This window comes from Piliocolobus tephrosceles, chromosome 6 (assembly GCF_002776525.5).
Source record: "Piliocolobus tephrosceles isolate RC106 chromosome 6, ASM277652v3, whole genome shotgun sequence".
Lineage (NCBI taxonomy): Eukaryota > Metazoa > Chordata > Mammalia > Primates > Cercopithecidae > Piliocolobus > Piliocolobus tephrosceles.
Window position 1 is genome coordinate 141,333,729 of NC_045439.1, and position 25,827 is coordinate 141,359,555.

Consider the following 25,827-nt stretch of genomic DNA (forward strand, 5'->3'; position numbering starts at 1 on the left):
CAGCCTGGGTGACATGGTGAAACTCTGTTTCTACAAAAGATACAAAAAATTAGCCAGATGTGGTGGTGCACACCTGTAGTCCCAGCTACTTAGGAGGCTGAGGCAGGAGGATCCCTTGAGCCTGGAAGGTAGAGGTTGCAGTGAGCCAAGATCGAGCCACTGCACTCCAGCCTGGGTGACAGAGTGAGACCCTGTCTCAAAGCAAACAACAAAAAAATAAGAGTAAAGGATAATCTCAGAGTACTTGGGCAAGTTGCTAGAAAACAGGATTCTCAGGGGAAGAATCAAAGGGGAAAATGGCCAAGTTGATATGGTAGTTGACTTCATTGTAGTTCCACCAAAAAGGCAAAAAATAAACAAACAAAACCCTTATATCTGACACTCGCTGGTAACATAGCATTGAATACTGTGGTGAACTAGAAATTGAAACTATAATTCTCAAGGAAGTTAGGCCCTAGAAGAATCACTTGTGAGCCAGAAGGGAGGAATAAGGACAAGGGAGTCCTAGGTGGCAACTATTGGCTGGTTTAGAACTCTACCAAACTAAAAGGATAATGTGAGATTTACCTGAACTCTGAAGTGAAATGTAATCCTAGAGGCTTGTGAGCTGCTGCCAGGAAATAACAATGAAAAAAATCCTTTCACAGTGGTTCTAGAACACTTTGTAAATCCTATTTCTTTTAATTATTTCATCATTTTATTTTGGTTGGTTTTATAGGAAGAAAATGACATGCTATTAGCTTAATTTGGTTGCCACACCAGGATGAGTAGACTCTCTTCATAAAGTGGGTAACAAACGAAAGTCTTTGAAACAGGAGTGATATGATCACTGTGCGTACTATATATACCTAAAATACATTTTTGGAAGAGTAATAGTCACTATTTTTTTCAAAACTTAGCAGTGCGGTATCTGCAGTGATTCCTTTTCATTTAGTTTCTCACCCAACTAAATAAGCCAACTAGAGGAACCCTAAGAAAATAGAATTTTATTTTCTTTCTTGGGAAGTATCTACAAGAAGAAAAGCTTGGAAACATTTCTTATAAGGTAAAAGCTTTTTTTTTTTTTTTTTTTAAGTCTAAATCTCAGAATGTTATACATACAAAATTCTTTTTATTTTTTTCTTTTTCTTTTTGAGAGAGAAGGTCTTATTCTGTCTCCCAGGCTGGAATGCAGTGGTACAAGCATAGCTCACTGCAACCTCAAACTCCTAGGATAAAGCAGTCCTCCTGCCTCATCCTCCCAAGTAGCTAGAATTACTGGCGTGAGCCCCCATGCCTGGCAAATTTTTAAAACTTTTTGTAGAGAGTGTCTTGCAGTGTTACTCAGGCTGGTCGCAAACTCCTAACCTCAAGCAGTCCTCCCACCTTGGCCTCCCAGAGTGCTGGGATTACAGGTGTGAGCCACCACACCTGTCCCACAATTCTTATATACAGTTTTAAATACCCTCTCACACACAGACACACCCAAAGTTATGCGTTTACTGTTCTGGGGCATTTTTTAAATGTTAAAATTGCAACTACTGTTTAGTCTCATTTTCTCATCTATAAGTCTTGGCATATGTCATGTATCTATTTTAGAAAAGTAATTTTAAAGTTAGATTAAGAAACAACATGGTTGTACTAAAAAGTGCCTTATATAAAAAAATCTTTCCATGGAATACCATGGAGACTATTTTTCCATATGTTAAATAACATGGAAGAGCCTGCACTATAGGAAACTATTTGCTTAGAAGCTGATTTAAAATTACTCAGAGCCACATCTAGAAATTTACAGGAGTAGTACCTAATTAAGTATATTCTGTGATATTTATGGGAACCTTATTTATAAAAGGAAACTTGTATAATTTCTGTCTTCAGAACATTTATTGATAAAATAGATATACCTTCACTACTGCTATGCTTCATTCTAAATGATAACGTTGATCTGTATTTGTACCATGTCCACACATAATTATAGGAATTATAGGTGGAAAACACAGGCAACAAAGATGTGAACATAATATAAACCTAAATATAGGTATATGTATACATATGTGTGTATATATACACATATGTGTATATACATATATACACATATGTGTATATACATATATACACATACGTGTGCACATATGTATACACACATGCACAAAAAGATCTGGGAAAGTATATGCTAGTAATACCTTTATCTCTCTATGTCTGTATTGTCTGAATTTTTATAATTGTATACTCTTTATTGATAATGATGGTGGGAAGTTATTTTTATTTTGAAATGAAAGCAAAGCATGTGTATTCCAGAGAATTTGAATCAGGTTATTACTCTTGCATTCTTCAACTACTGATGGCTATAACTATGTAAAGAAGTAAAACATTTCCTATAAAGACAATCAGAAGTTAGGAAGATCTCATCTTTATCCTGTGGACATACAGATATTTTTTCTTTGGCTCATTTACCACAGTTGTGACTTCGACTATTTCTTAGGTTGTGGTTTTTTTTGTTGTTGTTTGTTTGTTTTCAGAGTTGTAAATGAACAGCCAGGTGTGGTGGTTCACTCCTGTAATCCCAGCATTTTGGGAGGCCGAGGCTGGTGGATCACTTAAGGTCAGGAGCTTGAGACCAACCTGGCCAACATTTTGAAGCCCCATCTCTACTAAAACTACAAAATTAGCCGGGTGTGGTGGTGCATGCCTGTAATCCCAGCTACTGGGGAGGCTGAGGCAGGAGAATCTCTTGAACTGGGAGGCGGAGGTTGCAGTGAGCTGAGATTGCACCACTGCATCCCAGCCTGGGCAGCAGAGAGAGACTCCGGCTCAAACAAACAACAACAAAAAAACCAAAAGTTATAAATGAATACCGTTTAAAATGTCAAATAGGCTCATTTTAAAAATCCCACGTTCTCATATTCTATCGTTTCTGTCTTTCTAGGGGTAACTATTTTGATCTCTTTTGGCTTTTAAAAAATGTATAAATAATATGCTTGCATTGCAAATTGTTGCATTTTCAGTTTTAGGCATTATGTATTGATTTCCCACCATGGGAAATAGGATTTGGCTTATTTTCCACTCCTACCATATAATCTATTTGTCACCCTGTCTTGATTATATTGTAATTTTGTTTGGGTCATCCCATTTATACTTTATTATGACTATGTAAACACTGTTTGTAACTGAGTAATGTAGTGAACTATTTTTCATTTCTTGAATACCTTTTCATTTTCCCTGTACTGGTCATTTTCTTTTTTTCCCCCCTGTGTACTTATTTCTCATTCATTGCCAAAATTTTTTTGCCACTGTGTAAATCTCCAGATGGATAAGATGAATGTCTAAATTCATGTGCATGAGGTAATTCTGTCAGTTTCATGTTCTATAAGAATTCCCTACCAGATCCTTCTGAACTGATACTCTGCTAACCCCAAACACAGGATACTCTGTCATCTTGAAGTCTTCTTTCATTACATCTCAGATATTATTTTGTCTCTTGCCTGTGTTAATCTCGTATTTCATAGGCCCATGTCCTGTTCTTTCTTAGTTTTCTCCCTCTTTTTAGTGTGGCATATCTCTTAGTAGTTCATAGGAAAAAGCTGCATGGAAGGTAAATTTTTTGAATAAAGCATGCCTGAAAATGTTTTATTCTATACCCATACTTTATTTGATAATTTGGCTGGGTGTAGAATTCAGCATTAGAATAATTTTCCTTTAGAATTTTGAAGGTATTAATTTTTCCATTGCCTTCTATTTATAGTGTTGTTGAAAAGTTCAAAGTTATGCTGGTTTCTGATTCTTTTTTTTTCTTCTTCTTTTTAGAGACAGGGTCTCACTGTGTCACCCGGGCTGGAGTACAGTGGCATGATTATAGCTCACTGCAGCCTCAAACTCCTGAGCATAAGCCATCCTCCTACCTCAGCCTCCTGAGTAGCCAAGTCTAAGGCCTGTGTTATCATGCCTGGCTAATATTGTTGTTTTTTGTAGAGACAGGTTTGCTGTACTGATCTAAGCTGATCTCAAATTCCTGGCCTCAAGCAATCCTCCTGCCCTAGCTTCCCAAAGTGTTGGGATTACAGTCCTGAGCCACTGTGCCCAGACCAGTTTCTGATCTTTTTCTGTAACCTACTCTTTCCCCACCTCTCCAGAAACATGTAGAATTCTTTTTATGCCCAGTGTTTTGAAATTTTGTTGCCATATGAACCAATTTTAGCCATTATATTGGGAATACAGTGGTAATCTGGAAACTTGTCCTTTACTTGTAGGAACTTTTCTTGAATTATTTCATTAATTATTTCTTATTTCCTTCCTTCTGTTTTCTCTGTTCTCTGTTTGGAACTCCTATTCCCAGACCAACTCTCTAATTTTCATACCTGTTTTCTTCCTCCTTGTCTTTTTGCTTTACTTTCTGGGAGATATCCTGAACTTTATTCTCCAGCCTGTCTATTGAGCTTTTCCTTTGTGCTATCATATTTTTACCCTCCAAGAACTTGTGTATACATATAAAATACAGATGTTTCTTTTTTTAAAAAAACAATAACTCGTTAATTGTTTTTGTGTTTGTTTTTGAGACAAGGTCTCACTCTGTCACCCAGGCTGGAGTACAGTGTTGCAATCTTGGCTCATTGCAACCTCCGCCTCCCAGATTCAGGTGATTCTTATGCCTCAGCCTTCCCAGGTGCTGGGATTGCAGGCGTGTCCCACCACGCCCAGCCAATTTTTGTATTTTTAGTAGAGGCGAGGTTTCACCATCTTGGCCTGACCTCGAGTGATCCACCTGCCTCAGCATCCCAAAATGCTGGAATTACAGGCATGAGCCACCACGCCTAGCCTTGGCAAAATTGTTTTATAGTTGCACCATGGTTATAAATGATAGCTTTTTTCAGAGCCTTTGGAAATTTGTCTAATTCCTGCATAATCTCTGCCTGTTCCCAGCTACCTTTCTTTGGGTCATTTTGGTCACCGTTATTCCATATTGAAGGCTTTCCTCTGATACTTGTGTCGTGTTGGCATGTCTGTTCATTTTTTATTTTTATTTTTAACTTATTTTAATTAATTAATTAATTTATTTATTTATTTATTTTGAGATGAAGTCTTGCTCTGTCACCCAAGCTGGAGTGCAGTGGTGCGATCGCAGCTCACTGCAACCTCTCCTGGGTTCAAGTGATTCTCCTGCCTCAGGCTCCCGAGCAGCTGGGACTACAGGCGCGGGCCAACATGCCGGGCTAATTTTTGTATGTTTAGTAGAGATGGGGTTTCACTTTGTTGGCCAGGCTGATCTCGAACTCCTGATCTTGTGCTCTGCCCACTTCGGCCTCTAAAAGTGTTGCAGTTATAGGCGTGAGCCACCGCGCCTGGTCGTTTTTTAAACCTGAATATGCCATCAAGCTTTATAGACCCAGTTCTAGTTTTGAATTTCTTTTTTTGAACAGTTCTATCTGACTTTTGCAGGATGAAGGAAGGGCGGTTGTCCAGCTAACTAGAGAGGATAAACGGACCTGGGGATCTGGTTACTTCATAAGCAGGTTTTCAAGAATTCCCCTTACTCTAGCTGTATTCTGTTAGCCCCACTTGTACAGGTATTTTGCATTATAAATTAGATCAGTTCTGTTTGTCTCAGCTTTACTGCTAGTTTAGGATGCATTTTTCTTTCGTAACTTTGTTACCATTCATATATTTGCTTTCCAGTTTCTACACTTTTTGTTGCCCTCCTCATCCTATGGGGTTTATTTTACAACACAAAAACAAAACAAGCAAGCAAAGAAAAATCTTTACTGACCTTTTATTGGAATTTTAGAATAGAATAAAAGTAGCTGATGTGCTGTGCTAAGCTAGCAATCTCTACCAAGACTAATTTTTTTCCTTTTATTTTGTTTATGTATTTATTTATTTTTGAGATGGAGTCTCACTCTGTCGCCCAGGCTGGAGTGCACTGGTGTGACCTCGGCTCACTGCAGCCTCTGCCTCCTGGGTTCAAGCAATTCTCCTGCTTCAGCCTCCCAAGTAGTTGGGATTACAGGTGCACGCCACCACGCCCAGCTAATTTTTTTGTATTTTTAGTAGAGATGGGGTTTCACCATGTCGGCCAGGCTGGTTTCAAACTCCTGACTTCAAGTGATCTGCATGCCTCAGCCTCCTAAAGTGCCAGGATTACAGGCATGAGCTACCATGCCTGGCCTTTTTCTCCTTTTAGATCTTTGGTTTAGGCAGTTCAACCAGCAGTCTAGAATGGGAATTTTCAAATATGGTTGTCCATTTAGAATCACCTGGAAAACTTGATTGATTGATTAATTGATTAATTAAGACAGGGACTCACTCTGTCGCCCATACTGGAGTGCAGTGGCCCAATCACAGTTTGTTGCAGTTTCAGCCTCCCAACGCTTAGGTGATCCTCCTGCCTCAGCCCCCTGAGTAACTTGGGCTACTGACATGTGCCACCACGACCAGCTAATTTTTGTATTTTTAGTAGGGACAGGGTTTCACCATGTTGCCCAGGCTGGTGTCGAACTCCTGGGCTTAAATGATCCACCCGCCTCTGCCTCCCAAAGTGCTGGGATTACAGGTGTGAGCCACTGCTCCTGGCCAACCTGGAAAACCTTTAAGAAAAGGTTTTCTTAAAGGTAAAGATATCTGGATCTCACAATTAGTAGGATTGGTTGTTAGCTAGGGTATGGTTTTAGTTCTCCAAGTTATTCTAATGTATAGCTGGATTTGAGAATTCTGATCTAAAAAGAAAATTTTTTTGGAACAAATGAGAAAAAGCAGATTCTAAAAATATGACTGTTTTTTATTAGAACATCATCTGTTAAAACATTCCAGATTCTGCTAGAAGTAATAACCTTTCTCAGTGGTATTAGGAATTGAGAATGAGTTTCTCTGAAAGGTCTGTTCCTATTTACATTCTAGCAAATGGATGCAGTAGCCAAAATTAAGTCTTCATTGGAAGTGAGAAATAGTATTGTAGAAAATCAAATTAGTAGAACAGAGGACAAACTTGAGAAACAGTCACAGAATGTACAACAAATAAATGAAATGTTAGAAAAGATAAACCTTGATAATGAAAATCTAAAATAGAAATAATAAATTGTTTTTTTTGTTTTGGAAAACTAAATCACATGGATAAACAGCAGTAACCAGTGGTAAAACAAACAGGAGGCCGGGCACGGTGGCTCAGGCCTGTAATCCCAGCACTTTGGGAGGCCGAGACGGGCAGATCACGAGGTCAGGAGATCGAGACCATCCTGGCTAACCCGGTGAAACCTCGTCTCTACTAAAAAATACAAAAAACTAGCCGGGTGAGGTGGCGGGCGCCTGTAGTCCCAGGGACTCGGGAGGCTGAGGCAGGAGAATGGCGTAAACCTGGGAGGCGGAGCTTGCAGTGAGCTGAGATCTGGCCACTGCACTCCAGCCTGGGTGACAGAGCAAGACTCCATTTAAAAAAAAAAAAAAAAAAACAGAAAAAAAAAAACTTTTAATATATAATGTATTTATTACATTTTGTATCTTATAAATATTAGAGGATACAGTTTATTACTATTTTTTAGAGACAGGATCTCTCTCACGCTGGCTGGAATGCAGTGGTACGATCATTTTTCACTGTAACCTTGGCCACTGTACCTGGCCCAGTTATTTTTCAAGTGTCTGCAATATTTATAAAGCTGTATATATACTTGACCATAAACATAATATCTAATTCAAAACAGCAGAAACTGTAAAAGTTGTTGCTGTGAGTATACTAAAACAAAGATTTTTAAAATGACATTTAAAAAATAGATTATGAAAATAAGGCATTAATGAAAAGCCAAAAGGAAACACTGCATGCTTTTATCGTTTAAAAAGATGAAGAACCAAGAATTTAGTGTAAAATTTAAGAAAAACAGAAGTAGGAGGAAAAATATATTAAAGACAAAAGTAAAAGTTATTTTAAAATTGTGTTTATATAGTGGATACTTTGCAGACAATTAAGTAGATTAGATAATTTATATGCTGAAATGAAAACATATCCTCAAAACTTAAAATCTTAATGAAAAAGCAGATTGCAAAATAATTGTACTTACACACACACACTCTCTCTCTCACACACATAGATTTATGTGTGCTTATAAGTTCTATAGTTGTATACCAAATTTCATAATGTTCAGGGGTTTTCTTCATCCTGTGGGGAAGCAGCTAGACTATGCGGTAGACTTTTATTTTGTAATCTCGTGTGGTTTTAATTTTTGTTTTTTACAGTGAATATTGTATATTTTCTGTAATTGGAAATAAAAAACAAAGATATGTTCATTTTGAGGGGGGAAATCAGTATTTCATCATATGAAACTAGAAAAAATACTTTATTATGCATTGCATGCCTATATCAAAACATCTCATGTACCCCATAAATACATACACCTGTATACCCACAAAAATTAAAAATAAAGATTTTTAAAAGTAGGAAAAAAGGTGGAATTAATAAATAAACCTAAAAAGAAAAAAGCTCATGAAAGAGGCAAAATATATAAGCTTCTTGCAGATCTGATTAAACAAAAGTAACCATAGAAAGTAGATTTAAATCACATAGAAGGAATATATGTATATAAATATTAGGAGCGATACATTAACACAGTTATATGTTAATAAATTTCAGAAACCTCAATGAAATTTCCAAATACATTAAACATTCCAAATGTTTTTTCTAAATGTATATGCAGTGAAAATAATGTATAAAATGTGATATACTGATAACTTGAGAATATTGTCAAAGAACTGCTTTTTTAAAAGAGAAAAACTCTGGGTTTGATACATTTGCTGATAAATTCTTCAGAACTTTTTTCGAGGAATAAACAATTTCTGTATACTACAAAGTGTTCTCAGTTATTAAAAAGTAAGCAGGCCAAAGAGGAATACAGAGAAACAAAGATAACAACAACAAAAAAAGGCTATCATTCAGTGTCACTTTTTGAATATAATTGTGTTCCTTAAAATATTAACTGGTAGAATTTATCAGAATATTGAAGGAATAATAAGATTTAAATTAGGCTAAGTCTACTGGACTAAAACCTTGTTAGAGATACATCCTCTATCCAGAAGTCCTAAGTGGTTCAGTATTAAGAAACACATTAATTCATCAGATTTAATAATAGCTAACATTTATTGATTGCTTACTTTGGGTTAGGTAGGCACTGTTGTAAGTGGTTTTATATTTTTATTTAGGTATCAAAATAATTATAAGGTTTCTCTAGGGTTATATTACCTAGATGAAGAAACTGAAGCATGGAAAGGTCAGTTTGCGCAAGGTCACACAATTACTGAATGATAGAACTGGGGTAAGCACCTGCACTTCTGACTCCGAGAGTCCATTAGCTTATTTGGAGTTTAAGTAGAAACTTTAAAAGGTTTCATAAAATTAAATACCCATTAATAATTTTTTAAAAATGAAACAGAAAAAGTGTTCTTTAACATTATAAGGAATCTTTATAGTCAACAGACAGCTTTATATTTATTTATTGAAAAATTATAGGTGTATATATTTATGAGGCACAGAGTGGTGTTATGATCTTCGAATACCATGTGACGTGCTCAAATCTAATGTATCAAGCTGATTAACATATCAATTTCCACAAATATTTCACATTTTTTAGGTGATGAGAACATTTGAAATGTACTCTTAGCAATTTTGAAATGTTACTGTGTTCACCGTGTTGTGCAATAAGATCTTTTAAAAAAAAAATCTTATTTCTCCTATTTTCTAACCATATCTGGTAACCCCCATTCTACTCTTTGTTTCTATGAGTTTGATTGTTTTAGATTCCACATATAAGTGAGAGCATGCAGTATTTGCCTTTCTGTATTTGACTAATTTCACTTAGCGTAGTATTCTCTAATTCCATTCATGTTTGTCACAAATGACAGAATTTCTCCCTGTTTAAAGGCTGAATGCTTTTCCATTATGTATATATATATTTAGTACCACATTTTCTTTATCCATTCATCTGATGAACACTTAGGTTAATTCCGTACTTGGTATTTTGAATAGTGCTGCATGAACATGGGAGTGCAGACATCTCTTTGATACGCTGTTTTCAATCTTTTGGGTAAATATGTAGAAGTGGGATTGCTGTGTCTTTATTTATTAGTTTTTAAAAAAGTCATAGGCTGGGCGTGGTGGCTCATACCTGTAATCCCAGCACTTTGGGAAGCCAAGGCAAGTGGATTGTCTGAGTTCAGGAGTTTGAGACCAGCCTGGGCAATGTGGCAAAACCTCCTCTAAAAAAGAAAAAGAAAAAAAGAAGAACCCTAGATGTAGTTCCTGATAATGGAGGTGCATCAGAATTATTCCCACTGGGGGCTAAACTCCCAGGCATGTATATTTTGAAGCAATTTTGCGGGTGATTGTTAAAAACTGCAGTGTTGGCTGGGCGTGGTAGCTCACGACTGTAATCCCAGCACTTCAGGAGGCTGAGGCAGGAGGATCACCAGGTCAGGAGATTGAAACCATCCTGGCTAACACAGTGAAACCCTGTCTCTACTAAAAATACAAAAAATCAGCTGGGCATGGTGGCCCTCACCTGTAGTCTCAACTACTTGGGAGGCTGAGGCAGGAGAATCGCTTGAACCTGGGAAGCGGAAGTTGCAGTGAGCCAAGATGGCACCACTGCACTCCAGCCTGGGTGACAGAGTGAGACTCCATCTCCCAAAAAAAAAAAAAAAAAAAAATACAATGGTAAAGGTACATCAGATTTTACAGCAAAGAAGTAACCCTGGAAGATCTACAAATATTCTTTTAAAAGTTCTGGCCTATATAATAAGACATGAATTAGAACTAGAGTTGTAAATGCTAGAAAGGAAGATTAAATTTTTCCTTAGTTGTAGTTAAGGGAAGGTTTATCTGCAAATCCTAAGAAATTGGCTGTAAAACTAGGGTTAAGTTCAATTTGAGTGGCAAAATAGAGCTCAGAAGAACAAAAATTGATGTATCGATATTATGTAATAACCACTTTGAATAACAACCAAAGTGAGAGTCCATGCAAAATATCATAAATATTAAAAAGGTAGAAATACTCATTTTTGCTTAATTTTATCTTTTGAATTTGATTTAAAAGTCAAAATTAACTAGAAAACTATATTAAAATTCTTCCTATTTCTTATCCCATTCTCTGTCTCTCATAGGTAATCATTTTAATTAATTTCAGTTTATCCTTCTGGTTTTCTCTTTCTTTCTTTCTTTTCTTTCTTTCCTTTCTTTTCTTTCTTTCCTTTCTTTCCTTTCTTTCCCCTTCCTTCCTCCCTCCCTTCCTTCCTTCCTTCCTTCCTTCCTTTTCAAAAAAGCCAGTAGCTTTATATATTCTTACTTCCTCTCTTACACAGAAAGTAGCATACTGTATTTTTTTAATCTTGTCATTGTCACTTTAATGATGTATCTTAGAGAGATCACTCCCATACCAACGCATAGAAATTGTCTTCATTCTTTCTTTGGTTTTAGAGTATTCTATGAATGTTTATTCAATCATTCTTCTATTGGTAGGTATTTTGCTAAGAATGACATTAATGGGAGCAGTGTAACTAATCTATGATAGAAATAAAACCTTGAAGATAAGAATAAATGGACACAGGTGCAATAGTCCAAGACAGGAAGGTTAAAGATGTAAATATATCAGCTCTCAAAATAATTCATAGGTTTATTGTAATTCTACTCAAAATACTATTGAGCTTTAAAAACCATAACAAAAAGATTTGGAAATTCATCTAGATGAATAAAAAAAAAAACCTAACCTAGGATAGAGAAAAACCTAACTATAAGATAATGAAACATAGTGAAGCTGTAGAGTACCAGCACCAGGATAAAAAAGATAATTGGGAATGTGGCCCAGAATGAAACTATACAGGACATAAGGATTTAATATATGATAAAAGAAGCACACATATCCATAGGAAAGGGAAAGTTTATATAACACATGGTGTTAATGTAACTGTAAGCAATTTGGAGTACTAAAATTTAGATTTTTAAAATAGGAACTAAAATTCCAGATATATTAAATATTTACATAGAAACAATAAGCCAAAAATTAATTGTGTATTTATTGAATTTATGCAAAGAAACAGCTAAGTTCAAAATTAGCAGAAGAATTTAAAAGGAGATTGTTGACAGATTGGACCACATAAAAATCTTTTATATCATCTAAAAATGTAGCCAAATGAAATTAAAAAAAAAAAATGTAGATGACTGGAGGAAATATTTGTAGCAAATTTCCAAGGTTTTAATATTCTTGTATATGAAACCCTTATGCAGATATATGAATAGGCATAGGACAAGACTGGACAATTAGCTAAATAGGAAATTCAACAAATAACAAAACATAAAAATATTTTAGATACGAATTAAACTACTGAAGAGTTACCAGGATCCATTCATTAAATTAGCAGCAACTCCCATGCTGACCAGAGTAGAGTGTAATCACTAGATGCATAAATTGCTGATGGTCTCATATGTAAAACAACCATTTGAAAAACACTCTTGTGATGTGTCAAGATTCATAAAAATCTTCATACTTTCTGACCCTGAAATCTCACATCTGGGAATTGATCCAAAGAAAATAATAACCTACCACCCTTCCAAAAAACAAACCTTTAAACGCAAAGATATTCACAGAGTTGTTTCAAATAATGAAAAATTAGAAATAACCTAAATGACTAATCAGGGGAGTAATTAAAATGTTCATATGTCCCCTGAGAGAATACAATAATTAAAAATGATAATAGAGACTGCAATTGAAAATATAATAAGGGTAATTTTTTTAAAGCAAGCTTTCGTATTGTATCTACAGTTTGATATAAGAATGACTGGAAGGAAATAGATTAAAAGTGATGAGAAGTTGCAGTAAGAGGATAATAGGTAATTCTTTTCCGATTTTCTATGATCCAGTGTAATGCAAGGCTGCACTGGTAGAAGTACAGCACCGAGATCAAGAGAGCTAATAAATCTATGTTATGAGAGGAACATGGACTTTGGAGATAGGAGATGTACAGATTGAGTTCCAATTCTGATTTTTCTACTTAAAAATTTGAAGCCCTGACAAGTTAGTAATTGCTCTGAACCTCAATTTCTTCATCTGAAAAATGGTCTGATGACATTATCTTCATGATTATTGTATGGATTAACAATACTAGAAAGTAGTTAATAAAAGTAGTGTTCTTCTGACATCACATGTGGAAGAATGTATCAATCAACTTAAAAGCAACCTTAGAGCTCAATGGCTAACAACTGTTGGAAACAACCGAAGATTTGGGCATGTAATCCCAGGACTTTGGGAGGCCAAGATGGGAGGATTCTTGAGGCCAGGTGTTCCAGTTCAGCCTGGGCAACATAGCAAGACCTCGTCTCTACAAAATAAAAAATAAAAAAAATTAGCTGGCATGGTGGCACCCACTATTGTAGTGCCAGCTACTATAGAGGCTGAGGCAGGAGGATTGCTTGAGCACAGGAGTTTGAGGCTGCAGTGAGCTATGATCATGCCACTGCACTCTAGCCTGGGCAACAGAGCAAAACACTGTCTCTAAAAAAGAAAAAATAAACAACCAAAGAAATAAAGCTTCTTTCCCACTTATGTTACTTAACTAGCTGCAGATTATGGCTCTGCTATATGTTCTGTTTGCTCTGGGATCAAGGCAGAGGGGAAACAAAGGTAATAAAATCACAGGGTGCCTCTTAAAGAACTGCTTGGAAGTGGTACACTACCACTCCTATTCATTGGCCAAGGTTAATGTCCATGGCCCTGAACATTATCCTCCCATTGGGATAGGCCAGTACAGAAGGGCAACAACACATATTTTGAACAAATGATATGTGTTGTGACAGTGCTGTCCTGTTCTGTCACTTTATTTATTTATTTATTTATTTATTTATTTATTTATTTATTTGTTAATGAACGGAGTTTCACTCTTGTTACCCAGGCTGGAGTGCAATGGCGCGATCTTGGCTTATTGCAATCTCTGCTTCCCAGGTTCAAACTGTTCTCCTGCCTCAGCCTCCCAGGTAGCTGGGATTACAGGCTCTCACCACCACACCTGGCTAATTTTTGTATTTTTAGTAGAGACAGGGTTTCACCATGTTGGCCAGGTTGGTTTTGAACTCCTGACCTCAGATGATCCGCCTGCCTTGGTCTCCCAAAGTGCTGGGATTACAGGTGTGAGCCACCATGCCCAGCTAGTTCTGTCACTTTAATAAGAGTATAACAACCTGGGATACTTCTGGAGGAGGAAGATTTGGACAGTGAGTAATTCTGAAATCTTTACTAAAATACAGTTGGAAGAGTCATTGGAAAGGGAGGGGCATATTAAGTCTCTTCAAATATTTGAAGAATGGCTGTCACTGGATAGTGAGGTTAGTTCAGTGCTGTGTGGCATCAGTGGGTGGAAGTTACAGCTTCATATATTTTGATTCAGTATAGTGGTAAGAAGAAAAGTATGAAGAAAAGGAAATTATTGGTTGTTTTCAATGTTACTTCATTTACATTCTTCAAAATAATCCTATCAGAGTGTGTATGTTTCCGTGTTTAAATATTGGAAGAAAGACTCAGAGTGAATGAATAGCCAAGGTCACATGACACATAAGTGGCAAAACCGGTTTGGAATCCAGGTCTGTGTAATCTTGTCCCTTTCTGCAATATTCTACTATTCTCTATCGGGCTGCAAGCATTTTTACAATTAAACTGTTCATCACCAGTCATCTTCTGCCTGACAAAGTAAAGGCCACATCTCCCACATGTCTAAAAGGGTTCAAACAGAGAATGAATGGAAAGGATGAAAGGAAGGTTGAACTCTAGATCAATGATCTGCAAACTTACTTGATCATAAGTACCTCTTAGCAAAGTACTTGTACATACTATATATATATAGCTTATACATCAACTATTGTACTCATATGTTATAAAACATATAGGACATTCCCAGTACAAAGAAATGATAAACATTTGGGATGATGTATATGCTAATTCCTTTGATCTGATCACTATATACTGTATGTATCAAAACATCACTGTGAACCCCATTAATATATAATTATTGTCAGTTAATTTTTTCACCTATAGGAAAAATAAGAGTTTAGAAAGATTAAGATTTTATATAACATTTTAGTTTTTTTATAAATTAGATTTTAGGTTTTATGTAAAATCTCATCTTTATAAAACTTCTGTTTTGCAGATAGATACTTTTTTATGTATCCCTATACATATTGTCTTTTGTACCCATGGAACTGTATACCCCCAACACTGAAGGTCATTGTTTTGGATGATTTCATAAGACTCCTTTCAGTATGAAGATTCTGTAATTTGTCCAGAATTTTTCGGAAAGGGCTAATGGTAGCTTACTTCACTTTCAGAAAGGTTTTTAGATAGTTTTTTCTAAAACCAGAACTATAAAGACTTCACTGTCGTTTGTAACAGCAGTTAAGCCCAAAAACTACAAAATGTGAAAGGTGCTCTTCTAGATAAATAGTAGCAACCCCATGAGTGTTACAATGTATATATAAAAGGAGATGGAAGTAGGGGCTATTATTAAGTAAGAAACCTGATTTTTACTTGTGACATAAGAAATAGCCTCATTGTTTTAGTTATATCTTCTCTTTCTAAACCTATATATACCCAAAACTTACTGTAGTCATATATTCTAAAATGCATCTGAAATTTTGCCTAGAGAGTAATATGAATTTTTGGACTTGAGAAAGTATTTTAGCACTTTTTAAAAATAGAGCCAAAGATTTAAATTAGGCTAGGTCTACTGGACTAAAATCTTGATGGAGATATATTCTCTAAGAAGCGAAGAAGTTAGTTACTTGCATTACCTGACAGAGGAAAATGTTAGCTGTTTTTCTACATTCTGGGCCTTAGTTACTGGCATTGCCAGGTTGATGCTTCACAATTAAGACAACTTTTTCTGTTAGTGACTGCTCCTTGGTGATAGATTCTTTAAGAAAAAGTCATCCCAGAACACATAAAGCAGAAAGCAAATCTAGCCTTTGAAAGATACTGTTAATATTGAGATGGAATTCTAGATCAACAGTGCTCTTTTCTATTTCTTTCTCTTAATGATATGTTTGGTATTGACTTTTGGACATGACCTACTGCAATTTGGTTGGTAGTTGCAAAGAAAGCGTTTCTTGCAAGTATGATCAAACTCAGTTTAAGCAAGAGATTGAAACAACCAACTTCAGCTGCTTATTCAGCATAGGCCTTAAGTGCCCCGGAGGCCAGGAGTTTCTTAATAATAACTCTTAGTGATCATTTTGTTCTAGAAAATTACCCTGGAAAAGTAGTATAAATAGTTTAATCTGGTATTTCTTAAGTTTTTGTATTCCTTTACTCATTCAACAAATAAATAGTATTCAGTGCTTCTTTGTGCCAAGCACTGAGGACTCATTAGTGAGCAAAAAGGATATTAACCATGTTTTAAAAAAATGTATCTAATGTGTACTAAAAGCCAGTGGATGTGGTGATGCATGCCTGTAGTTCTGCCTACTGAGAAGGTTGAGGCAGGAGGGTCACTTTGAGCCCAGGGGTTTGAGTTTGTGCTATGATGGTGCCACTGTACTCCAGCCTAGGCAACAGAGCAAGACCCTGTCTCTTAAAAAAACAAACAAACAAAAAGTCTAATGGAACTATTGTTGCTCATAATAGCATACTTCAGAAACCCGTGCTCTAGTCTGACTGTGCTTACCTACCTGCTTGCATGTGTTTGTCTGTCTGCCCACCTCTCTTCCCCTCCCTTCCTTCCTTTCTTAATTCTCTTCTTTTACGTCTCTTTTCCTTCTTTGAGTTGGTGACAATAAGCAAATTTTGAACTCATCTAAGATTAGGAGAAAAACTGTACGTGATATTTATTGTATAAAACTTGCATGGTGGAGTTAAACAGGAGATGATAAAATTCTTAATTTACTTTATAAACCAAATGTCACCTCACCTGTACAGCTCTCAAGGCGGGTATGTTTGTTACTTCTTCCAGAAACCATGTCTCTTTAAATGGGTTTATATCATTCTATTTTAAATAAAATTCGTATGTTTTTATACAAGTGTGCTCTTTAGATGCAAATGTTTATATGATTAGAAAAATTTTCATTAGTCTTTCTTTGATTATGTATTGTCTGAATTTGAATCCTGATATGTTGTTCTGGAATTAGCCATTTTTGTTTCTATTTCTGTTTGTTATGTTACAATTAGTATATTTCTTATTTTTCAGTGCTTTAATTGCCTTGTTATCTAAACTCTAGAATATCTACCAGTTAATTAAAGACATGTGAGTGTGTGGTGTTTTTTGTTTGTTTGTTTGTTTGTTTTGCTTTTGTCTTTACTGGCAAATTTAAAGGTAATTGAAAGTATAATTCTTGTCTTCTTTAGCATCCGACAACAGTCAGCGCTTTCGAGAAACCTGTTTTGCGTTTGCCTTGACACCACAACAAGTGCAGCAAATCAGTAGTTCCATGTAAGTTGTCGGCAAGTGTAACTTGCAGTTTGACCTTTGAATCCAGTACACTAGAATAAATGATTTTAAAAAACAGTGATTGTTGAGTTAGTATTTGTGTGTTGCAAATATTAGTAATGCAAATATATTGTGTTAATTAAGAACAGTTATAGTTATGATAATTTGAAAAACTTTTCTGGAGTAACAATGTCTTTGAATGAACTTTCATGCAAATACTTTAAAAGTAATTGTAATTCCTATTCTGTCTCTTCTAGGGACATTTCTGGGACCAAATGTGACTTCACAGTACAGGTCCAGTTAAGGTACAGTGCTGACTATAGGATATATTCAAAGTTTAAAAGATAATATTCCTTATCAGGAAGGGGAGATGGAAAAAAAAAGTTTAAGGAATAAGAGGAAATCTACCTGATTTTTCAGTAAATGTATTGAAAGTATTAGGTGTAGATATTTGGGTGAGGGAAAACATTCTCCTGTTATGAGATATTCTAATTTTCATCCAATTTAGATTTTTTCCACCACTCGCCCACCCCCCAATTTAGATTTTAATATAGGAAGTCATGTTCTATATATCTAACCATATTTGCCCTCGGTTGAGAAGCTCCTGCTACAGTTGGTTGAGAAGCTCCTGCTAATGATATCTTACAATATCATATCAAGTTTTATGAAAGCATGGGCCTTATCTCCATAAGAGGCAAAGTACTGTGGATGAGGAATTAGTAGTTAAGTCTACAGTATCTCATGGATTAACACCAAAATACTCTAATTTGTTTTGTTCTGTATTTTAAATAGTTTAAATGTGCTCTAATTTAGGATCCATTTGAGACATCTCTTGAAAATTTTCAAAGACTAATGGGAAATTTCCCAACATGGGTTCACAACCCCTTATTCAGTTTGTTTTCTTAGCCCATTCATTTATTTTAGAATATATAAGAAATATTTTGTATTATTTCTCTCCCTTATATATCTCCCTTTTATATACATATACATATATCTCCCCCTTATATAAACCGTGCTTATATAAACTATCATATTATGCTTTTATTGTTCAGTTTACCACCCTAAATGTCCACAGTGTTGCAATAGGGATGGAAGAGAAAATATAAAACAGTTGTTTTCTTCAGTAAGCTGTTTTCCCTATAATTGTTGGAAAGATAAATCAAACAGATAGCCTAGTCTCAATAATCAGATACTAAGTTGTACGTACAAATTGCAAATACACTAGGAGGCTAAAAAAGGGATTAATCTAAAACACCTGTTCGGCACTTTATGCAATCACGTGAAAACATCTAATCTAAGCTTTGAAATAGTAAGGTAAAAACAGTGAGAAAGCAGAGTTGAAGTCGAAAGTTGAGTTGAAGATTCTAAAAAGGTTATGACTATGCGTAATAGCTTTTATACCATAAAACAGTATGACAGGACCTTACCGCAGTAGACTAGTGATAATCTAAGTTTCAGTTTTGGAAGGCACTGCCGAAGATGATTCTGTAATGACTGAATAAATTAAAGGACAAAAATAAGATGTCTCCATAGTTAAGTATGTATTGCTGTAATCTACTTCCTGCCTCAACAGTTGACATTTTGCTTGTACTGATACTTGACATTATCCTTTAAATCAGTGGTTTTCAAACTTGTTGCATGGAGCCACCCTTACGGCCTCATACTCTTCTGCCATCCTCCACTTCTCCCTCCTCTTCTCTTCTAAACACATACACAGTCTGAACCAAAATGGGGCTTCTTTTATCTCTTTTATCTGTTTTGCATGTTTGATTCTGGGTTAGGTTTCACTTGAAGACTGGGTCCCAAGACTAAAACAGAGTTTAAAAACCATAGCTTTTTTTTTTTTTTTGAGACGGAGTCTTGCTCTGTCGCCCGGGCTGGAGTGCAGTGGCCGGATCTCAGCTCACTGCAAGCTCCACCTCCCGGGTTTACGCCATTCTCCTGCCTCAGCCTCTGGAGCAGCTGGGACTACAGGCGCCCTCCACCTCGCCCGGCTAGTTTTTTGTATTTTTAGTAGAGATGGGGTTTCACCGTGTTAGCCAAGATGGTCTCCATCTCCTGACCTCGTGATCCGCCCGTCTCGGCCTCCCAAAGGGCTGGGATTACAGGCTTGAGCCACTGCGCCCGGCCAAAAACCATAGCTTTAGAATAAAAGATATAGTTACTAAGTATTTTGTATTAATATACATACATTCTTTAAAGCAGCAACAGGTGTGGTCCACATTTTGATGTAAGGTTGTCTAGATAGATCAGCTATTCTAATTCAGAGATTCCAAGGGAATCTTCATGACTGCTATTTTAATTGAAATTTATCTCCAGGACTTGGAAAAAAAAAAAAAAAAGAACCATGTTGTGTTATATTTGGTCATTGTTAGGTGGTTCTTTGTGTTTCAATAAAATAGATCATTTCTCTCCCTGCCCCACATTGCTAGGTCTGCAACCATAGTATTTTATTTAAGTTAGGAGTGTATGCCTGTCTGCTATCCTAATTATAAATGTTTATCTAAAGCATGAAAATAATAGTTGAGAATTAGGATCCAAGTTTTCTCTATTAGACACCTAGTCTGTTTTCATTTCTGTTGCGCCTCCCTGCTCCACTCCCTCCTCTCTGCCCCATGAACCACTTCACAGAAACTTTCTGCTATTCCTTTTTTTTCTTTTTTCTCTTTAGTTCATTAGGGTGATTTAGATTAGTTGAATAGACACTGACTTGTCATTTAAATTACTCTTTTCCTGTAGGAAAGGGTTCAGGCAGCCAGGGTCCATGTTTTAAATTGATTTATGTGCATTGGAATAATTATTTAAAAACTGTGACATCCTCTTAACTGTTGCAGCTTAAAGAATTAGCCTGTAATGGAAGGTTCTGCTGAAGTTAGGAGTGGTCCTGTGAGCTTTGACATCTGTTTGCTAAGTATATTTCTAGAAAATCTTTGTAGATCAGTAAATCTTAACTTTTTTATGGATCCCTGATCCCTTTGAAAATTTGATAGAAGCTGTGGATGGTTTCCCTGTAAAAATGAATATGTATATGTACTCGTAAAAGTTTACATATAAAATTGTTTTATTTTGTGCGTTATCCCCATACTCAGATTTCATGGCCAGCAGGTTAAGAACCCCATACCACAGGTGTTCAGAGGAGTTGTTTGCACATGAGGAATATTTCACAGAATTCAGAGATAGGGTTCTCCCTACTGTGTAACTCAGGGATGCTATGAGCATTCTGTAACAGTGCAGTGAGCCTTAGGTGTATATTGAGAATAGGAACTAATAAAGAATAAATGCCTTAAATAGCAAAATAATAATAAGAGTGAATAGACTGAGAATTTACGAATTATGTATCTATCCTTGATTTTTCCAAAAGACTGTGCATTTAATTTAGAAATATTTTTATAAGTTTCTAAAGTAGTATTCTAAATTCATGTGGATATAACACAAATAATATTCAGTGTCTTCAGTTCTCAAAAAAATAAGTAGTACTTTGGTTTACTGATCCTGGGGATGGACTTAAAAGCATTCTCAGTATTTTCTGCTAAGAACCAGGAAAGTGTTTCATGGCAAATAAATTTGGAAAATACTGCATACAGGTGCTACGTCTTCCTCTTAGATATTTATAATGCTTATTAGCCTATTAAAAGCTCTGAAAAGTTCTGTATTAAGGAAACTTAATTTAATTGTTTTGATTCAGAATTTCTTAATTTTATTTAACTAACGAGCCTTTCTTTTTTTCTTTTTAACACCTGTTAATCGCTGAAAAAGCTAGTGCTTCTCAGAACATGCTTAACCAGATAATTGGGAATATCACGAAGACAACTACAGGGTGATAGTCATGATTGCCACAACTTTACATTGACAGAATTATTTATTTTAAGCCTATTTATATATACTTATTAATTGGGTGAAAAGTGCAGTTTTTATAGTTTTCCCTTTTGGTTGTTTTTAAATTTACCATCTTTTAAATTTATCTATTGAACAATAATACTAACGAAGTCATCCTTTAATAGAGGAAATTAAACTTGTTCTTTATTATTTAGGTTTTGTTTATCAGAAACCAGTTGTCCACAAGAAGATCACTTCCCACCCAATCTTTGTGTGAAAGTGAATACAAAACCTTGCAGCCTTCCAGTAAGTCCTAAAAACTATTTTTTAAAATTCATTGCCAACATAGCTATCAAATAAGTCATCACAGCTGTTGTTAAGTCATAGTTTTTCCTTAAGAAAACATTTTTATTTTGGATATATATTCCTGTGACTGGGTGAAACACTTGTACCAATTATGTGCAGTTAGCAGCAGTAACATTAGCTTTGGGGTCATAGGATTTGGAGTTGGGTGTGGTAGCTTTAGTATTGTACTGGATTTTGGGGAGAAGTTTTTTCAACAGAGTCTCAGCTGTGTTCTTGTGAGTCTATAAGCCTATGGTAGAAAGGAGATTTGAAGAATGCTGTGTCTTAAACAGGAAGTAGGGGTGAGGACTGTTTTTGGTGCCCTTGAAATACACTTCGTATACCTGTCTAAGCTTGTTATGAATTCATCCTGATTTTTAAATTTAAGAGACTTTGAATTTTCATCACTAATATTTTTCTCAGGTTTACTACAAGGAGAATATAAGGTTGTTTGGAAAAATAATAACACAAGAAACTTGTAAATGTTTGCTTCTGTACTTTTTAATGAAAACATTCATGTTTTCTAGTATGTAGTTTGTAGGGTTTTTTTTCTTAAGGAATGGAAGTCAAAATGACTGTGGAAATAATAAGTATAAATAAATTATATTTCATTTTTAGGGTTACCTTCCACCTACAAAAAATGGCGTGGAACCAAAGCGACCCAGCCGACCAATTAATATCACCTCACTTGTCCGACTGTCCACAACAGTACCAAACACCATTGTTGTTTCTTGGACTGCAGAAATTGGAAGAGTAAGGAAATTTTTGTTTCTACCAGATTTTTGTATTATAAGGAGGGGTTAATCACCATGCCTACCTGAATTTATATGTAAATTATGTAAAATGAGCTGCAAAAGGATTTATTTTTGTCTCACAATGAATTTTCAACATGTTTCCATTTGAAAAATGGGATTATGAAGTATCCAGTATTTTATAACCTGGCCCTTTTACTCAACAATTGATCATAAATGTCCTCCTGTATCATTACATGTTCTTCTGCATTATTTTAAGTGATGATATCATATTCCAATATGAATATGCCATAAATTTGCCTGTTCCCTACTATTGAGCTTGTTACTTGATTTATTGATTGATTCATTGGTATGTCAAAGAATATTTTGAAGACCATCTTAGTAGCTATAACTTTGCATGCATATATCATAATTTCCTTAGGGTAAATTCTCAGAAGTGGGATTGCTGAGTCAAAGAGCATACAGAATTTTAAGAAATTTTGTGTACATTGACAGATTACCTTCTCCAAAGATGTTGTACAAATTTATTCTCTGACTTTCAGTGTTTATTTGCGTGCTCGTTAACACTAGTATCTTCTTTGAAATTTTTACCAATTCTGTTAGGTAAATAATGCCACCACTGTGTTTTAATTAGTACTTTTTTCATTATTACTGAGATTGAATATGTTTTATATTTGTGATTATTTACATTTTAAAACTGTATCCATGTCTATTTCTCTGTTGCTGTTTTTGTTATTGATTATGAGATCTTCATAGAGTAAAACTTAACTCTCCGTTTCATGTTACAAATGTTTGTTTCCAGTTTGTTTACCTTTTATTTTTATCTTATTTAATATGCAGAATATTATTAATATTATTTAATATTGGCTACACAAAGTTTTTGTGTAGCCAAATCTTAACCAGTTATTTCCTTTATATAGTCTTTTCTCGTCTCCACCGTGCTTTGCCTATCTGCCCTTCCCAATCTATGGAATTATTTGTTTGTTTTCTTCTAGACTTAAGGTTTCATATTTTACCTTTAAATATTTAGTTCATATTAAATATATGTGTGGTGTGAGGTAAAAATTGCTTTCTTTCACTTTTTATTTTTATTTTTTATTTTATTTTATTTTTTTTTGAGACGGAGTCTCGCTCTGTCGCCCAGGCTGGAGTGCAGTGGCCGGATCTCAGCTCACTGCAAGCTCTGCCTCCCGGGTTTGTGCCATTCTCCTGCTTCAGCCTCCCGAGTAGCTGGGACCACAGGCGCCTGCCACCTCGCCCGGCTAGTTTTTTGTATTTTTTAGTAGAGACGGGGTTTCACCATGTTAGCCAGGATGGTCTCGATCTCCTGACCTCGTGATCCGCCTGTCTCGGCCTCCCAAAGTGCTGGGATTACAGGCTTGAGCCACCGCACCCAGCCTCTTTCACTTTTTAAATAGTCGGTTCTAACACTGTTAACCAAATAAATGTTGATTCTGAAGCCACCATGGTTGCATATTTAATTTTTACATATCCTGAGTATGTTTCTGACCTTTTTCTATGTTGTTTCTTAGTCTAGCATTCTTTTTTGGGACAGTTTTCATGGTATGAACTCATATGTATCCACCAGTTCATTTGAAATTTATTGAATGCTTACCATGTGCCATATACTATACTCAAAATTGGCAGTACCATAGGGAGGGAAGAAAGCTCATTTTCATGAGGCCTGTGATCTAGGGGCCTGGTGGACACACACAAAGAATGTGAACCTACTTATAAGTACTATAAAAGAGAGGCACATGGTGATTTTACAGTGTGTCAAAGGGCACTTTGAATGAGAGAGAGCAGTCAGAGAGGGCTTGCCTGAGGAAGTAGTGGCTGAGCCAAGAGCTGAGAGAAGAGTAGGAATCAGGTGAAAGGTTCAGAGGAAACTGCCCACACAACAGCCCAGTGGTAGGAGTGAGCCTGGTTTTTACAAGAAGCTGAGAGGGATTCACTGACTAGAGTGCAGAGAATGGGGAAGAGCGGTATATGACATGTGGCTAGAGGGGTAAGATAGGACTAAACCATTAGGGCATTGTAGGTAATGTTAAAGTTAAGGATTTTCTTTTTCTTTTTCTTGTTTTTTTTTTTTTTTTTTTGGAGACAGAGTCTCACTCTGTTGCCCAGGCTGGGGTACAGTGGTGTGATCTCAGCTCATTGCAACCTCCGTCCCCTGGTTTCAAGCGATTCTCCTGCCACAGCCTCCCAAGTAGCTGGGATTACAGGCGCCTGCCATTATTGCACCCAGCTAATTTTTGTATTTTTAGTAGAGACGGGGCTCCACCATCTTAGCCAGGCTGGTCTTGAGCTCCTGACCTTATGATCCACCTGCCGTGGCCTCCCAAAGTGCTGGGATTACAGGCGCAAGCCACTGCGCCTGGCCAGGATTTTCTCTTTTTAAGCAGAAAGTTTATAGTGCTGTATTTCTTTTTAGAAAAGATCACTCTGGCCGGGCGCGGTGGCTCACGCTTGTAATCCCAGCACTTTGGGAGGCCGAGGTGGGCGGATCACGAGGTCAGGAGATCGAGACCACAGTGAAACCCCGTGTCTACTAAAAATACAGAAAATTAGCCGGGCATGGTGGCGGGCGCCTGTAGTCCCAGCTACTCAGGAGGCTGAGGCAGGAGAATGGCGTGAACCCGGGAGGCGGAGCTTGCAGTGAGCCAAGATGGTGCCACTGCACTCCAGCCTGGGCTACAGAGTGAGACTCTGTCTCAAAAAAAAAAAAAAAAGAAAAGATCACTCTTTAGAGTAGTAAATAGTTTAAATGGAGGCCAGCATCATGCAGAAGGACATCTCTCAGGAGCCAGCTCTTGCGGAAGTATTAGTGAAATAGTATCTTTGTCTAGAGTGGTGGCAGTAGAAATGGAGGTAAATAGGGGCATCTGCAGGATTAAGTGATGAATTGAAAGTTGGGGGCTAAGAGAAAGGGAGATGTCACTGATGAGTCCTTGGTTTCTTGGTGGGTAGCTAGGCAAATGATACTACTGCTGAGATAGAAGAAACACTGGAAAAGGACTGAGTGTGGGTGTGGTGTGTTTTGTTTTGTTTTGCTTTGAAGAATGGGCATTGGCATTGGAGGACAAGATGGAGAAAATAATGAATTTGCTTTTGAAACTTTTGAGTTTGAAATGCCTGTGAGACATCCTGAATAGGCAGTGGGGCAGATAGGCTTAAAGGATACATTTGGGCTAGAGGGAAAAAATGTGCGAGTCATCTGCACATTGATGGTTATTGGAACCACACTGGCAGGGCTGACATTGATTCTCCTGCATTGCTTTTTTTTTACATTCATTCTTCCAGATAAAGTAGAATTACTTTATCACATTTTTTCCCTCCCTCCTGTACCCCACTTGCACGTCTTTCTGAGAATTTGAATGAGATTTCTTTAAAGTTATAGTTTACGTTAGGGAGAATTTATTTACAATATTTAATATAACCATTCTAGGAACTGTATTTTCTTTTTTCTTTTTTTTTTTTTTTTTTTTAGACGGAGTCTCGCTCT

General features: G+C 36.3%; 1 protein-coding gene across 1 annotated transcript in view; it reads left to right on the forward strand.

Annotated features, from left to right (window-relative positions):
• PIAS1 (protein inhibitor of activated STAT 1) overlaps window positions 1–25,827 on the forward strand; it is a 143,172-nt gene that overhangs the window by 73,947 nt on the left and 43,398 nt on the right. Inside the window, exons 3-6 of the mRNA XM_023220738.1 lie at window positions 17,328–17,412; window positions 17,667–17,714; window positions 21,441–21,531; window positions 22,189–22,323. Coding sequence (XP_023076506.1) covers window positions 17,328–17,412; window positions 17,667–17,714; window positions 21,441–21,531; window positions 22,189–22,323 — 359 coding nt within the window. The remainder of the gene's footprint in view (window positions 1–17,327; window positions 17,413–17,666; window positions 17,715–21,440; window positions 21,532–22,188; window positions 22,324–25,827) is intronic.